This window comes from Coturnix japonica, chromosome 2 (genome assembly GCF_054131305.1).
Source record: "Coturnix japonica strain WE chromosome 2, WE-NBRP24, whole genome shotgun sequence".
Classification (NCBI taxonomy): Eukaryota; Metazoa; Chordata; class Aves; order Galliformes; family Phasianidae; genus Coturnix; species Coturnix japonica.
This window is the reverse complement of record NC_140664.1, coordinates 110,462,972-110,480,207: the sequence shown is the minus strand read 5'-3', so window position 1 is coordinate 110,480,207 and position 17,236 is coordinate 110,462,972. Positions and strand designations below refer to the sequence as shown.

Below are 17,236 nucleotides of genomic sequence, written 5' to 3'. Positions count from 1 at the left end.
CTGTATTTGAGATAGCAATCAGTGAGCAAACAGCAGAGTGATACAAAGACAAGATTTCATCCAGAGAAACCACCATTTCAGAAGGAGATAAAGGAAGAAGTTTGTTACCCATTCACAGTGGACAAATTCTTTCTGAATTGACTGTTTAATGTCGAATAATGGAAGGATGAAGAACTGATCCCTCTAGAACAGAAAGCTGGGATTCCAGGTAAAGGATGTCTTTAAACAAAGTTGTTGCTTTAGTTATTAAATGAGATTTTCTGGCTATGAGAGACTTGACACAACAGCGGTGAAATGCTAACCGTTGTTAAGTATTGCACTGCCTCTGCTATTCCTTCCCTAAAACAGAATTTAAACAAGGAATAGAAATATTGATGTCTGAGTGTTTCCAAGGCAAACTTTGAAACCATAAGGAAAATAACCTTGAAAAGGACATATCAGCAAGTAACTATAAAAGCTGAAAAAACAAACCCTAAGCCTTCAAGCCTGACATGTATTCATCAGCTCTGCAAGCCTGTATTGAGATGTCCTGATGCCATGATCTACACCTGGCTTTCCCAGCCAATACAATGCTCAGAAGTGAGCTCTCATTTTGGTCTTGGTAACAGGGAATTAATACTAAATAAGGCCAACTGCGGAGTAAATCTTCACCACTGAAGTGTGAGTATAGCAGCCAAATTTTAGGCACTCATGTTTGAGACAGATGGCTGCAAAAATTTCCAGTTGGCATCTGACATTTTTTAAGGATTTCTTAAGACTGACAAGAAATAAATGTTTGAGGACACAACTTTAAAGGGGTTTAAAAATCATTACAGCAATATATATATATATATATATATATATATATAGACAGAGAGAGAGAGAGAGAGAGGGAGAGAGTTATGATTATATATATATATATATAGTTATAATTATATATATATATATATATAATATGAAACTCCCATGTTATAGAATCCCATTGTGCCAGAATAAAGCTTTTGCTTAGATTTCTGCATCTGCTTCACTGAAAGTTAAGAAAAATGTCTCCAAAACCTTTTGATTTTGAATGCTGCCATAAATCATACGCTTAACATTTACTACTATTTTCAGTGAATTTATGAGCTCATTACATCCAGAAATGAAGAGAAAATGAGTCTGATGTGCACCAATAAACAGAACTTCTGCAGGTAAAGTAATAAGTATTTATTAACTACTAATTACCCAGTAGTTGAAGTCCCCAAGTCACATTCCAGTAAGATAAATGGGAAGAAATACAAATCCCTTGCCATTGTATTATTATATTCTTCTCCCACAATGAAGTGATCGATGGACACATTCAGAGACTTTACAAATTAAAAATGATTCAGTCTTGCAAAAATTAATACATAAATAAATAACTAGAAATTCACCTAATCAACGATAAAAACCACTCAAACCACTTCTCAAACTTGGATGACGTTACAGAATATGATGAGCCCAACTCTTCCAGTAGAACAAACGAGTGGTTGGATTTCCCAAGAGAGACCCAGAGAAATCAAAGACTAGGCAGGAAGTCATTGCTCCAGAGAGCACACTGTGTTGATATCAAAAATAAGAACCAAAATCCGTAACCCTAAAGATAGAAAGAAAGGATGTTTGGAAATTGTAATGCAGAAGAAAGAAAATTGCAGCCAGCACGAATATCAGTGGAGACTGCCTTCCTTTTGGAAGGAGCCAAACATACCCAAGAGCTGGTAGAATTCCTGCTCAGCCATGCAGAAGAGGAGATGCAGTGAGAGGAGACAGAGGGGCAGTGGAGATGCTAATGCTAACAGGCAGTGGGAAGATCAAAATCAGATTGCTCTGGGTGGTGAAACATCTCACAGCATACCAGCCCAAACTGGAAACTCTCCCAGGCATAACCCTCACATCTCAGTGCACCAACTGGGAACAGCTTCAGCTAAGGTGGTTGTGGCCATTTTTCCTTCTGGGAACACCAAAGTGATGTACACAGCACTGATTTACACTAAGAAATCACTACCTAAGAAGGGCTTTCTAATTCTTTCCCAGCAAGCAGTCCACCCCATCTCTTCTCTTTTCCTGAACTGAAAAAATCCAAATGTTTTTCTTTTCTCTGTTTGGAGGGAAATTGGATAAGGAAAAAAACACTGTGTCACAGCTATTATGTCTAAGCACGTAAGCTAGTGCAGATCATAGCCTCCTACTTTTCAGGTAGGATTTGAAGCTTGAAGTTATACCATCAACTGTAGCGTAACTCAAGTGCATTGTGTAAGCAGAGACGTTGGGCTCCAGTGTTGCAGAAGAAAGATCAGAGCTTCCAGCCCTGTAAAATATCATTTGATACGCGCACTGAGTAAATATCACACCATGTCTCAGCTGGCTGAGTTGCTAACGTGGAACATATTGCGCTAAAAGAAGTGACAGCAAAATACAGACTGCTGGAGACAGGTAGCCTCATCTGGGTGATTTCACCAGCTGAAGCAAAATTAAATGCATCCAACCAAAGGAAAATTCACCGAACAAAGGGAGTTGCCAAACCTTCTGCTGAAGGTAGGTAAGTTTATTTCTTACTGTTTCCAGGCTTCCATTGCTTCTCCTTTCAGACTGCAGTACCTGGCATCTACTAAGTAGGCCAAAGCACAAGCACGGTGCTAATCCTGATAAATGCTGAACGTGTAACAAGGATATGCAACATCTCATCCTTTACTAACCCTGTTTCATTTCCATTTTGTTTCCCCTTTCTTTCCTTCATTTATATCATCTTGATTTCTATCCCATGGCCCTGTTCAGCTGTTGAAGACTTCTCTCTGTCCTCAATAGATTTTTCTGATGTGGAAGAATCTTTCAACTGCAGAGCAAAACCTTTGGATTGCTTTGTTCTATGGGGAGTTGTTTCTGGTGTGTCACAGTTTGCTGCTGTAGAGCGATGTATCATCTTTCTGAGAACTCAGAGTGGCAGCACATACACATATGAACTAAAACATTAATGTCTGCTCACCCGTCTTTCTAACAGGCACTGAAAAACTTAGACCTTACACAAGATTTGAGCACTCACAAGGGCTCAGAGCCTTCAGTATTGCAAAGCTGGCCTTTTTTAAAAGAAAATGGTGGGAGATAGGATTCCCAGTTGGTGCTCATATTCAGAATTTTAGCTTGAGTTGCAATCAAAATGGTTCAACATGAAAAACAACATGATCTTGAAGCTACAAACGCCTTATATTTAGGTTAAGTGCCAGAAAAACCATTCAGGTGGTTGACCAGACAGCTATGTATCTTAGCTAATTAAGGTTCTTATGCAAGATTTTGTCTGCTTCCCAGGACCTTAAATTGCAACAATGCTAGTAGATATATCTGTATTATATGATACATCACCATTTTCTGAGCAATTGGACTCTATCATCAAACATTATTTATGTATCAGTATTAAAAATAGGACAAAGCTTATTTTTAACAAAGATTGGCACGTTCCTACCTAAATGCTAGTGGAGAGACTACTACAATCTGTATATCCATTTCAGGCATGATTCTTCAAATGACAATATCAAGGGGAGCTCCACAGCAGGAACAAAGCCAGAATATGCATTGGAGATCCCTGCTTTTGATTAAGATTCTCTTAGCGGTCCAGAAAGTAACTTTATCCCTTCTAACTGAATGAATCTTTTACAATATGAATAAGTTGAAATTTAATATAAGTGACTTCGAACTTGAGCTAGCCTGATGAAACATGAAGCACCTATCAGTTTAAGAACTCAGAAGACATTTCAATGCATTCAGCTGTACTAATAATCTCCAGCACTTCTTGCTGAGCACTTCCAGTAGAAGTGCTTCTTGTACAAATGAATGATGCCTTTCAAAAGGTTGAAGGCTTGTTCAAAATTGCCTTCAAGTGCACGGTATGAATTTCTTCTGCTTTTTAGTACATTGGCTCCCTCTTCTGTTCATTTGCTGTAAGCAACAAAGCGACCAATTACACATGCCAGCACCTAAAGTGATTGATTTTGGGAAGCGATATCCAAAGGCTCACAAGAAAAGATTATTTCCAGGTATCCTCATGGATTTTTCAGAAACTTCAAAAAAGACATTGAAATTAAAAGCACCAGGGGTAAAAGCACCAGGCTCTTGAGGCGACCAGTTACACAGAGGTGACACCAATGAGATACTTTGAATTTACCAGACGTAGTGCATTTTTCCTGTTTGTCTGGAAGCACTACATATCAGGTAAAGCGGAGCCAAATTACTGCTCAGCTCTCACACTGCAGCTCGCCTTAAATAAGTCCTGACACAGTGCAGCTAAAAGCCATGTAAAATCCTAGCTGCTTGTTAGCCCTAATAAAAACTGAGTCAAAGATCAATAGAAGTCAATGGAAGACCAATTAATAACCATCAGACATGTTAAAAGAAATTGCCATCAGTCACAAGTGACTGAGGTCAGTAAATGTCTGTAGGGTACCATAAGGATGAGAACACTCTTCAGTGTTTCTGTTCAACAGATTTTGGGTGCTTATGACCCAAAGACCATCAGTGTGCTGAGATGAGGGCAACGCAGTCTGACAGAGAAAAGTATGTTTCAAGATAACGAGGTGGGAAAAAAACATATCCATAAAGTGTGTGATTCTGATAATATGAAAGCAGGGGTTCACATCGCCTCATCAAACAAACACAGGCCCACAGCAGAAAGCTGCAGCAAATACTGTTAATGAGATGTAGAACACCTTGAGTTTTGATTTCTGATCTCCACTGCCAGGTCAATTTTTATGTAAGACTGTTTAAAATTAAATCCATAAACCATCTGTAAAGCACACAACTTCTTCCTTGCTCCGAGGTATGTGTTTTGAACACTGTGCTAGTTAAGACCCCACTGCTTGTTTTCTTTCCAGTTCTGCTTTTCCATGAAGACAGCAGCAAAAGAAGCAGAGAACACTTTTGTTCCGGCACGTGTTCACCTTGGTGATCAGAACTGCATTCTAGCAATTTAAGGATGTCAGTTGGCATCCTGTCACCAGTGCAAACGTAATCCAAGTCTCCCACTTCTGGTGAAACCCCTAAGAAATTATTTGAAAAGCAACCATTATATTTTCTCTGTTTCAGAGCGAAGTAACTGTGGAAAAGAAATCCATGCAGGTACTTACAGGCAAGTAGGGAATCACAAATAGATTGATGTAGCCATCTGCAGTCCTGATTCAGCCATGTCAGCGCTGGAAAAGGACACGACTGCATCCAGGTTCTCAGGGTTAATGTTCTTGCTAGCCCTGGGCTGCTCTCCTCTCAAAATAACTTGGTTTTCAGGGTATCAAACTGCCCAACTCATCCTATTTGCAGCAACATAAAGAATTCTGATGGTTTTGGTCACAGAAGGGTTTTCTGGATGCATTTTAAAGGCAAATGACCAGGCTTAATAGAAGTTAACACGTGCACTTTAATGACCTCTGATATATATAATAACACTAGAATATCTGATAATTCCTTTACAAGTTCAATCTCCTTTCCTCTCCTTAAGAGAAGCCTATCAGACCATATTTGTTTTGGACAACTGATATTGTATTTTGTAGCAAAAAAAACAAAATCTTCAGCCGAAGCGTCCATCTACAATGGTGTGAATTGCGGCTACAAATGAACATTTCCCAAGTGCAGCTGTTTGCAGTGAGATCACGTGAATTTTCACTCTCAAATGGAGCTTCTCTATCAATGAATTTCACCAGGATCCATAACTAATAACTTCATGATTTCAAAATTCTCCTGTTTCAGTCTGGTTTGGAAAAGAAATACTTTGAAAAGGCGTATGTTTAATGGCATAGCCCCATCAAGCTCCCATCCTTATGGGATTGTGCAATGTTTGCTGCCTTGATTCCTCAATTTCTAACCATAGATTACTGAAATACCATGTTTTTAGACTGAAAATGCTACACTTGCTACTTCATAATCTTTCTGTTCAGTAAAACAGCAACCAAAGAACAAAACATTGATTTTTACAGTCAATCTTAATTCCTTCCCTAGTTACATCCCCTTCCACAAACAAATCGAAAACCTAACAAAGAAACCAACAAAGAAGTACCACCCGGGTACTTGCATTCATACTAACCTCAATAAGTGACAACTTCACATGCTTCCATTTCAATATTCTGCCTACCCAGCCTAGCTTTGCTGCTTCTAGTTCAAAATACTTCCTAACTCTGCCACACTTCCAAGTACCTTTCACACAATCTCTATTAGCACTTACTTTTTTCACGCTGAGCTTTTGCTCATCCTGTAGTGACATAAAGCCCGTATGACCCCACCATTTCGGTTTCAGACACATACAGCCAACAGGACTTTGAATTCTTTTAATGTACAAGATTGATCGCTCTAAGTTGTGCCTTACTGTTGATACACAGTAAATACATTCATCTGAACAGTTTGCTTAGCATGAAAAAAATACTAAACAATTAAAACACTAAAATATTACTCAACACTGTTAATGACACACGCTATAGCCAGGCACAGAAGACTGTTTCCCATTAGTCTACCAGTGCATTCATTGCTGTGCGTCTCCATCAGCAGCTGTGCGTAACAGTAGGTTTTAGGTGAATGCTACTGCTGAAATAAGGTTTATCAGCTCTCATCTTGGCTTTTAGTAGTTACCTTTCCAGAAGAAGTGTTTCTTCTTTCATTCATTATACTACAAATGTTTGCCCTCCAGAGATGTACTGAACAGAGAGTTTCAATAATATTCAAAAAGACTTAAAGATGATGCTGGAGAATTCTAGTCTACTGGTGCATGCAACTGTGAAAGTCGAGATAAATCAAGTAACATGTTTCTCCTAGATCAAAGGATCTGGGCACAAGTGTCATTGAACAAACAGCACTTGAGAGATGCATTCTTACCCCAAGCTTTAGATAGATTAATACGCACCACAACACCTAAAACTGATCAAGTTTAGAAAAGTATTGTTAAGTCTTTCTTTACTTTTAAATCTTTAGTGTAACACAGCAGAAGACTTATAGTGAAAGATGCCAAGACCCACTCTGCTTTTTCATTCTGAAGAGTAGGGTTGTCAAAGCTATTAACACTTTTGACACTTGTTTGATACATTTTTTGTGTGTTAAACAATAAAGAGGCAGGATATATATTTTTTTTTGTTTTTAATTTCATGATTAAGAACAACTGAACATTATACTCATTGAAATCAACCCAGTTACATAGTTTTCATAAGTTAACGGCTGCCAAGTGTGTTCTTCAGTGACCCACCATGAGCAACATCATCTGATGGGTAAAACTGATTTTAAGGTTAGACATGGTATATGTAAAAATAGAAAGTTTAAAAACCAATCTTGTCACAGACATTTCCATTGCCAACTCCTACGTGAAATAAATAAGGCAGCAGATAACTTTTACTTTTTAGTGGCATCTTTGAGATATGCTATTAAATCTACTCTCTCAGACTTCTTCTTGATACCCGCAAAAATCATCTTTGTTCCTGGGATGTACTTCTTTGGATTTTCCAAATACTCCATCAGGGTGTCCTCACCCCAAGTGATACCTGGCAAAAAAATAAGAAATAAGAAAAATAAGAAATAAGAAAAAGACAAGCAGTGACTTCAAAATGAAATAGATATATATATATATTTTTCCTGCTCATTCATATTATTTTTGCTTTCTGCAGGTTTCAGTACTTCTGACTATCCCCAAGAACCACCAGTAGCTCAGGAGGAGCTGCTTTACATTTACCTTTGTTCTTATTGGCATCTGTGTAAGAGAAACCCTCAGCTTGCCCTGTTTTGCGTCCAAACAGGCCATGAAGGTTGGGTCCAGTCTTGTGTTTGCCTCCTTTTTCAACCGTATGGCACTGGGAACATTTCTGGACAAAAATCTTCTTGCCCTTCTCAATATCTCCCATCGTCGGTACTAGACCAAGAACACATACAGAGGTCAGTATCACAATATCAAGGTCAGCTATTCAACAGAAGCTTTAAAAAGGTTCACAGCGATGGGCTGTAGCTACAGTTTTGTAAACCAATCTGTGAACTCTGAGTGCCTCCTAGCCACGAGTTATAGCTCTAGGCTTTGAAGATTTGCATAGAACCATTACACTACTTTATGCCACGCTTTTTGCCTGAAGAACAGGAAACAAGAATCACACCTCATCTAATTCCCGCAGAGCAGGCCCCGCCGTGACCTTCCGCTGCCAGCTGCGGGATCCTCAAGGCCGCAGTGTGAGCAGGGTCAGAGCCGCACTGCCCCGTCCCTTATCGCCCCAATCCCGCCTAACGGCCGGGCCAAGTAGTGGCTCCAGACCCAGACAGCGCCGCTTGGAAATCAGGCCCTGATCACCCGCACACCCCGCCCGCCTGTACCTGCCCAGCCGGCCGCTCCGCTCACACCGCACCCACACAGCTGACTGCAGCTCCGACCGCCCCGCGCCGTCCGGCTGCTGTGCCCAAGGACACGCCGGACTCCGCCCTATGTAACCCGGTGTCGCTGCAACCAAACGGCGCCGGTACTCCACCCGCCCTCTGTGGCTCAGTAGCCAATCAAATGCAGCCTGCTGGAATTTTGATTGGTTGTAACATCTGTCCGTCAATGCTTACGTCACGACGTCGGTGACTAGCAGGGTAGGTTGCAACGGCGGGTGCCGGGCTCCCTGTCCCACTACTTCCGGCGGAAGTCGTGTGGCGGAACTGCGCTACGTAAAGGGGAGCGCGGGAGGGTCTGCGGCGCATGCGCACAACGGAAGGGGAGGCGAGGGTCACGCTCTGTCCTCAGCGGGGGGCGGGGTCTGGGCTGTGTCCGTGACGTCATCAGGGTGTTCAGTGTCTCCCCGCTGTGAGGTGTTAACGTTAAACACCGCCTCCAGAAGTAAAGTTACCACAATAAAACTGCTTTGCTTATGACGTGTGGGGACATTCACGGATCTCGAGGGCAGCTGAATGAAAAGATCACCTTGACTTGTGCCAGTGCTGAACTCCGGTCTGAAACCAGAGTCCCAGATATTATATATATTATATATGGAAGGATATTTTCAGTGCACTGTGACTTTTCCAGATGTAATCACATTAATGTAATAACATCAATTGGGACGTTTACCTGGATGTGGTTTGCTTGGAACAGCTGTGTTTTAAGCTTTCAGTTATTCGCAGTGGTTGTACCTCAAACAACTTCATCTTTTTATTACTTCAGACCATTTCAGACTGGAATGATGATTTTGCAGTCAGGCTTATTGCAGTGTAATTTTGTACTGAAAGAAGGGAAAATAGAACAAATATATACCAAAGTATTAGAGGAAACATAACAAAACATCCAGCCAGTTCTCTTCAATGTACACTGTAGATGAAAGAGGAAAGATCGCCATTGTCATCAATTTACAAGCAATGAGCCGATAATGTTCCAATTAGAAACTTTTATTAATTGTAGCGGGTAAAACAAAAAGGCAATTCAGCGCTGGGCGACAGGGGAATCCTCGTTCCTCCAACTGCCGCACCTTCCCGTCCCTTGCAACTTCTTTTGTAAGGTCCATCCCGAGTGTATTGTCCTTTAATTGGTCGGTCGTGATCGTGCCACTTGGTGTGTCATTCCTTGGTTGGTCCTTCTGTGAAACTTTGTATCCATCGGGGCGCGCTTTGCCTGTAACTATGCAGAGTACACAATCTACCCATAAAATTAGAGTGCTCTGCAACCCTTGTGGCCTCCATATTCCACCATCACATCCCGGTCCTAATGAACAAGCACTCCACCACAATGCTACCACATCCCGGTCTTAATGAGCAAACATTTTATCACAGTCCCCCCTTTTCTTTTATTGTACTATTTTGTTTTGCTCATTAAACCGTTTTAGTTCTTGTCGACTCCTGGGCTCTTTTTCTTTGTTCTGTTTTCTTAGTTCAGCCATTGTATCTATTGCTACCCCCGTTTGATCAGCGTAGGTGCAACATTGTTCTTTAAGAGCCACACATTGTCCCCCTTGCTGCAATAGGAGAAGATCCAACCCCCTTCTATTTTGTAACACTACTTCTGATGGGACCACTTAAATGGCTCATGTGTCTGTACCTCTGTACCCCAACCCTCATTAATGAGACTTAATATTATTATCAATTGAGCTAGTTTTAGATAGGCAGTTTTCCCACTGCAGTAGTGAGTCTTTAATTGTTCGGGGGAGTTATTTCCAGTCTTGGGGTATCTTCTGGATTCTAAATCTTTGGATTCATTCATAATGGAGCAGACCCCTCCACATGTTTTATCTCCTCTGCCTCGCCCATCGACTCGGTTGCCTCGAGCCATGGGGTGTATAATCTTCTCGGCAGCAAGAGTATTCTTCAGGAGGGGCTGGTTTTGCTTCCCTTTTAAGTGGGTCTTTGGGGTACTGCACCCTATTCTTTTTCCCACTGGTTATACACTTAAGTGATGCTGGTAAGGATCTAAATTCACCCCCAGGTTTACCCCCTTCTATTAAAATTTCCACGGCCACTCTGAAGGCTAATAACCAATTTGTGTATCCCTGTTTCCGCAGTGGGTCCACTACCTTTCTAAAACATATCCCAACAGTTGCATTCACAATAGTCAAAATATTCCCTTCTACATTAAATTCTATACTGATACGTTTATACAATCATTGTTAATTCATGTTCTCATTTTCCTTGACGGAGGGTTTCGTGACAGTTTTACTTTCAAATCACCCGCTGGACTAGTGACTCTCCATTCGTGATTTTGTACTGGACCCTTAACACGACTAGCATGTGTCCATCCTTTTTCAGCAGTTCTGATGGCAGTATTGGTAGTCAATAACACCAGATAGGGACCTTCCCAGCGAGGCTGCAGTGTGGTTTCTCTCCAGGTCTTTATCAGAACCCAATCTCCAGGCTTTATTCGATGGAGGGTAATGTCCAGAGGGGGTCTTTGAGTCAATTGTCCCTTTTTCCACAATTCCTGTTTATACTTCATTAATTCCGTGATATAAGCTTGAATGTTCTGATCTACCACCCCCGGGTGATCTTTAGGGGTTCCTGCATCATATGGCATTCCGTATAACATTTCGAAGGGAGATATTCCTATGTCAGCCCGGGGCTGGGCCCTAAGGTTTAAGAGGGCAAGGGGAATGCATTTTATCCATGAGAGCTTAGTTTCTAGTGTTAATTTGGCCAATTGCTTTTTTAGTTCCCCATTCATTCTCTCTACTCGCCCTGAACTCTGTGGGTGCCAGGGAGTATGTTCTTCCCATTTTATTCCCAAGGCTTCAGCTATATTTCTAGTGATTCTTGATGTAAAGTGTGGTCCTTGATCTGAATCTATTACTTCTGTTACCCCATACCTAGGGATGATTTGTTCGAGTAATATTTTTGTTACTACCTGAGCTGTTGCTTTAGTTGTGGGGAATGCCTCTACATAATGTGTGAGGTGGTCTATTATGACTAATACATATTTATATCTTCCTACTTTAGGAAATTCGGTAAAGTCAATTTGGACTCTAGAAAATGGCCTAGTGGCCAAGGGTCTTCCCCCCATAGGCAGTTTTCTTTGTACGGCTCTGTTTATCTTTAAGCACGTAATACATCCTTGAGTAATATGTCTAGCTAGATTATGTAGGCCTATACACATGTACTTAGTGGCAAAATGATCTATTAAAGCTTGGCTTCCCCAGTGGGTCCGTTCGTGCAACTGGGTCAGCACCTGAGATGCTATTGACTTAGGCAGTACCTCTCTCCCGTCAGCTAGATACCACCTCCCTTCTGTGTTTTTAGTTATTCCCATTTGATTCAGTTTTTGTTCTTCCTTCGGTGTAAACGAAGGGGCCTCATCATGTGTCAATTCTTCCTGCCTCTCCTGCCTCAGGACCAATTCCCTGAGGGCAGCTTGCTTAGCTTCTAGGTCTGCTGCATTATTTCCTCTAGTCTTGTAATCGGTCCCCTGTTGGTGTCCTCTAAGGTGTACCACCGCTATCTTCTTTGGTTTTCGTAGGGCCACTAAGAGTTGCTTTATTAATTCTTGATGTATTAAGTCCTTTCCTTGGGAATTTATCAATCCCCTTTCTTCCCAAATCTTCCCAAAGGTATGTATTACCCCATAACTATATTTGGAATCAGTATAGATAGTGCCCTCTTTTCCCTGTAATCTTTTTAGTGCCTGTAAAACAGCATACAGCTCGCAAGCTTGAGCTGACCAAGTGTTACTCAAGGGTCCTGATTCCAATACCCGGAGGGTCTTTCCATCTACTATTGCATAACCTGATCTTCTCTTTCCCTCCACTACTCTAGAGGATCCATCCACAAATAATTTTTCCCCTTCTCTTAATTCTTCTTCTTCTAAATCTGGTCTGATTTTTGTTTGTTCTTCTATCGTATGTAAACAGTTATGAATGAGTCCCACATTTTCGGGTTTTCCATATAAGAATTCTGCAGGATTCTGGAGACTTGTGGTCTCCAGGGTTAAGTTAGGGGCTTCCAGTAAGATACCCTCATACTTTAGAAGACGAGAATCAGATATCCATTTTTCAGCTTTTTGTTGGAGCACATTTCTAATATTGTGGGGAGATAGTACCTTTATATTGCTGTTAAAAGTAATTTTCCTGGCTTCTTCTACCAATAACGCACACCCAACAATTGCTTGTAAGCAAGTGGGCCATCCTTGGCTCACAGGGTCTAATAATTTTGACAAATATCCAACGGGTTTCTTCTTCCCTGCCCAATCCTGTGTTAAAACCCCATACGCTGTACCACTGTCTATGTTAACGAATAAATAAAAGGGTCTTTTTAAGTCAGGCAGGCTCAAGACAGGGGCATTGATGAGATCCTCCTTCAGCTTTTGTAGATTCTCTTCATCTTGTCTATCCCACTTTATTAATCCATCGGTACTGAGCTTTTGATATAGAAACTTTACTTTACTGCTATAATTTTCAATCCATTGTCTACAATATCCCACTAATCCCAGCAATTGTCTTATTTGTCTCTTATTGTTTGGCGACTTCAGGGACAATATTCCTTGTATCCTTTCAGGATCTATCTTCTTTTCTCCTTTACTCAGGTAATGCCCTAGATATCTAACCTCCTCTTCCACAAATTGCAATTTCCTTTTTGATACTTTAAGTCCTTTCAGTCCCAAAAAGTTCAGCAATTTAATACTTTCTTTCCGAACCTTTCCCTCATCCTCTCCAGCAATTAATAGATCATCTACATACTGTATTAATTTGGTATCAGGATCTAGCTGATACTCTTGCAGGATCTGTTCTAGGGCTTGCCCAAACAAATTAGGGGATTCTGTGAAGCCTTGGGGGAGTACAGTCCACCTTAATTGCTGTTTTCTGTTAGTATCTGGGTCTTCCCACTCAAATGCAAAAAAATCGCAGCATGTCTCATCTAAAGGGCAAGCCCAAAAAGCATCTTTTAAGTCTATGACACTATACCACAAGTTGTCGGGCCCTAATTTACTTAGCAATGTATAGGGATTAGCTACAACTGGGAACCTAGATACAGTGCGCTTGTTAATTTCCCTCAGATCATGAACCAACCGATATGTTCCATCAGGTTTCTTTACCGGTAATATAGGGGTATTAAATGGGGACATACAGGGTTCCAGTAATCCTTTGCTCACTAATCTATCTATTTCTGGTTTGAGACCCCTCCTTCCTTCCAGGGAAATAGGATATTGTTTTATTTTTACTGGGATTTCAGGATTCTTGATTTTTACCGTGAAAGGGGGTATTTTTAGTTGTCCCACACTCTCGGGGGTATACCAGACATCAGAATTGATCTCTTGTTCATCTTCTACCCTAAGAGGGCAGAGTTTGATTCTCAATTCTTTATTCTCTACTTCTAGTCCTATGCCTAATGCAATAATCAGATCCCGTCCTAACAAATTGAACTCCGCTTCAGGCAGTATCAAGAAATCACCCAACCCCACTTTGGACTCTGCTTCTATCATTACATTTTTAACTATTCCTACTGTAAAAGGTTCTCCCTTTGCTCCTATTACTTTGGTAGTTTCCCGGGAAGGTTTGCATCCGAGGGGGATCTGTTGTATAGTAGACCTTTCTGCTCCTGAATCTACTAGAAACTCTACCTCCTCAGCTTGGGGACCAATTTTCAATTTTATCAAGGGCTCCTGTTGTTTCTGGGTCCCCAATATATAGAGCCCCTGACACCCCTAGTCTTCTTGGAAGGACTTTTCGTCTCTCATTCTAACCCTGCAGTCCCTCTTCATGTGTCCCTTTTTCCTGCAATAATAGAATATTCTCTCCTCCTCCCTGTTTTCAGGCTTCCTAAATTTTTGCTGTCCTGGAATTCGATTTTGCGTCCATCCCCCCATTTTCCTTTCCAATTCCCTACTTTCTTTGACCGCTGCTACCATCATCCTAACCTGCCTATTATGTCTTTCTTCCTCCCTTCTTACATATACCTTCTGAGCTTCCCTCAAAAGTTCATCAAGCCCCCGATCCTGCCAATTTTCTATCTTTTCTAGTTTCTTGCGGATATCTTCCCAAGCCTTAGCTACGAACTGTGTTTTGAGCAGAGCCTGGCCTATCGGTGTATCGGGATCCAATCCTGAATATAGTTGTAAATTCTTGCGTAACCTTTCTAGCCATTCAGTGGGTGTTTCCTCCTTCTTTTGTCTTTCATTAAAAGCTTTATTTATATTCTGACCTCTTGGGACTGCCTCCCTAATGACCTGGCTAATGATAGTTCGCAGGTCCTGCATGTGAGTCCTATGATGTTGATTTTGATGGTCCCATTGCGGATTCTGTAAGGGCCATTTAATATCCGCAGCGGGCCCGTGGGCATGTTGAGCATCCCAAATGCGCATCCCTGCACGCCTAATCATACCTCTCTCTTCTGCTGTGAACAGTATACTTAGAATAGATTGTAGTTCCTCCCAGGTATAAACATTTGGCCCTAAGAACTGATCTACTCTGTCTGCCACCCCCAGGGGATCTTCTAGTATATTACCCATTTCCTTCTTAAAATCTCTAACATCCCCTGAATTTAAGGGCACTGATATAAACCCCATCTGAGGTTGTGGACCTCCCATGGGCATTTCTCTTAAAGGGTAGAGGTTATTTTGTCGTGCCTTTGCCCGTGTCACAGGCCCTCCCCCTTCTATCTTTTGTACTTCTCCCTCTCTCGAATCCATCTGCCCATGATCCAACTGAGGAGGAGAAGGTAGGGGAATTGCTGGTGGTACAGCATATGGTGGGGGTCCCACTAAGGCCTCCTCTTCCCTTCGAGGTTTACGTTTTTCGACATCTTTTTCTTTTCGTGTCAAATTAAAAATGGGGACTCCTAAACCCTCTGGGCGAGTGTCCCATACTGCTGCATAGTCACTTTCTTCTTGATTGAAAGGGGTTTTGGAGTTTACCCAAAAATTTAATTGCTGTTGTACCCAATCTTCATTAGAACCATACTTAGGCCACCATACTGCCGGGCCAATTTGTTGTCCGCTCCAAATTTCTATACAATAATAAATCATCTTTGCTTTATCTTTATTTCTTGTTCCTGGATAGTGCGTCCAGGCAATTAGCATGAACCCTAGAGGTGAGTCCTTAGGAATGGATGGTCGTTTAGAAGGGGTGGGTGGTTTAGTTTTACACTGCCCCATCTCGTTCTTTACTTCTTGCTCTCTTGTTTTATTCAACGTCTGTAGCTCCCCCTAGTGCCCGTAGCTCTAGGGGAACACCTAAATAATAATCATCCCTAGTGTCCGTAGCTCTAGGGGAACACCTGAATAATAATCATCCCTAGTGCTCGTAGCTCTAGGGGAACACCTAAATAATAATCATCCCTAGTGCTCGTAGCTCTAGGGGAACACCTAAATAATAATAATCATCCCTAGTGCCCGTAGCTCTAGGGGAACACCTAAATAATAATCATCCCTAGTGTCCGTAGCTCTAGGGGAACACCTGAATAATAATCATCCCTAGTGCTCGTAGCTCTAGGGGAACACCTAAATAATAATAATCATCCCTAGTGCCCGTAGCTCTAGGGGAACACCAAAGAATAACCCTCCATAGAGCCCGTAGCTCTAGGGGAATACCAAAGAATAACCCTCCATAGAGCCCGTAGCTCTAGGGGAATACCAAAGAATAACCCTCCATAGAGCCCGTAGCCCTAGGGGTTGTGGTGGTGAAAGGGTCCCGCTTATACCCTGTACCCACCCTTCGGCGTGCCCTCACTCAGTGTTGCATTCACTCGCTTCCCCCAGGTCGTGGCCCACGCCCTCGCGGGCAATGGGAACCGCACTACTGTGGGGTCCACACTCGCTCGGGTTAGTGCCGGCTGCCGGCCCCCCTTCACAAGCACACAACACTCGCCACACGCCGGATTCCCAACCCAGACCGGACTATACTCACCTGTCCTGCGTCTTCGTCCGGACTTTCGTGCACGAAATTTAAAGGGTTAACCGGTTTTTCCTTGCCTTTGTGTTTTAAATTTCGGATCGTCGGCGGGAGTAGGGCGGGAGGATAGGAGCCGAGGCCGCCTATTTAGGCGGGGCGCCCCCTCAGGCTCATTCCTACGCCAGTACTCCCGATCCGAGTCACGGCACCAAATTGTCATCAATTTACAAGCAATGAGCCGATAATGTTCCAATTAGAAACTTTTATTAATTGTAGCGGGTAAAACAAAAAGGCAATTCAGCGCTGGGCGACAGGGGAATCCTCGTTCCTCCAACTGCCGCACCTTCCCGTCCCTTGCAACTTCTTTTGTAAGGTCCATCCCGAGTGTATTGTCCTTTAATTGGTCGGTCGTGATCGTGCCACTTGGTGTGTCATTCCTTGGTTGGTCCTTCTGTGAAACTTTGTATCCATCGGGGCGCGCTTTGCCTGTAACTATGCAGAGTACACAATCTACCCATAAAATTAGAGTGCTCTGCAACCCTTGTGGCCTCCATATTCCACCATCACATCCCGGTCCTAATGAACAAGCACTCCACCACAATGCTACCACATCCCGGTCTTAATGAGCAAACATTTTATCACAGCCATCATGGGACTAGGCTGGAACTCAGGAGATCATGGTTTACTTCTCAATTTTGTGATACATATCTTCTGCTTTTTTTTTTTGACAAATATACCTTTTTCAATTGAAAAATGTGTTATTAGACTGAATATCTGGACTGCACTCAATGTATATTTTGCCATTATTGAAAAGATTAAAGTGTGATTTAACCCTGGTAGACAGGCAACCCAGCTGCTCACTCACTCTCCACAGAGAGGTGGGGAAGAGAATCAGGAAGGCAAAAGTGAAAAATACTTATGGCTTGAGGCAAATACTGTTTAATAGGTCAAGCAAAAGCTGC

The 17,236-nt window shown here is 42.1% G+C and overlaps 1 protein-coding gene and 1 long non-coding RNA gene across 3 annotated transcripts; one reads left to right on the top strand and one right to left on the bottom strand.

Annotated features, from left to right (window-relative positions):
* The first annotated feature begins 80 nt into the window (after positions 1-80).
* Positions 81-5,442, top strand: LOC146762124 (uncharacterized). 2 transcript variants are annotated; one of them, XR_014943006.1, is made up of 3 exons: positions 81-208; positions 1,093-1,169; positions 5,071-5,151. It is a non-coding gene; the product is annotated as an uncharacterized LOC146762124 (long non-coding RNA). The 2 variants fall into 2 exon arrangements; XR_014943005.1 differs by lacking the exons at positions 81-208; positions 1,093-1,169 and adding an exon at positions 1,320-2,532 and having other exon boundaries at positions 5,071-5,442.
* Positions 5,443-6,287: 845 nt separating this feature from the next.
* CYCS (cytochrome c, somatic) lies at positions 6,288-8,394 on the bottom strand. The gene is made up of 3 exons (XM_015853794.3): positions 8,314-8,394; positions 7,688-7,864; positions 6,288-7,499 (listed from the first exon to the last, which is right to left on the bottom strand). The coding sequence occupies exons 2-3, from the start codon at positions 7,854-7,856 to the stop codon at positions 7,351-7,353; spliced, it is 318 nt and encodes a 105-aa protein (XP_015709280.1). The 5' UTR covers positions 7,857-7,864; positions 8,314-8,394; the 3' UTR covers positions 6,288-7,350.
* Positions 8,395-17,236: the final 8,842 nt, after the last annotated feature.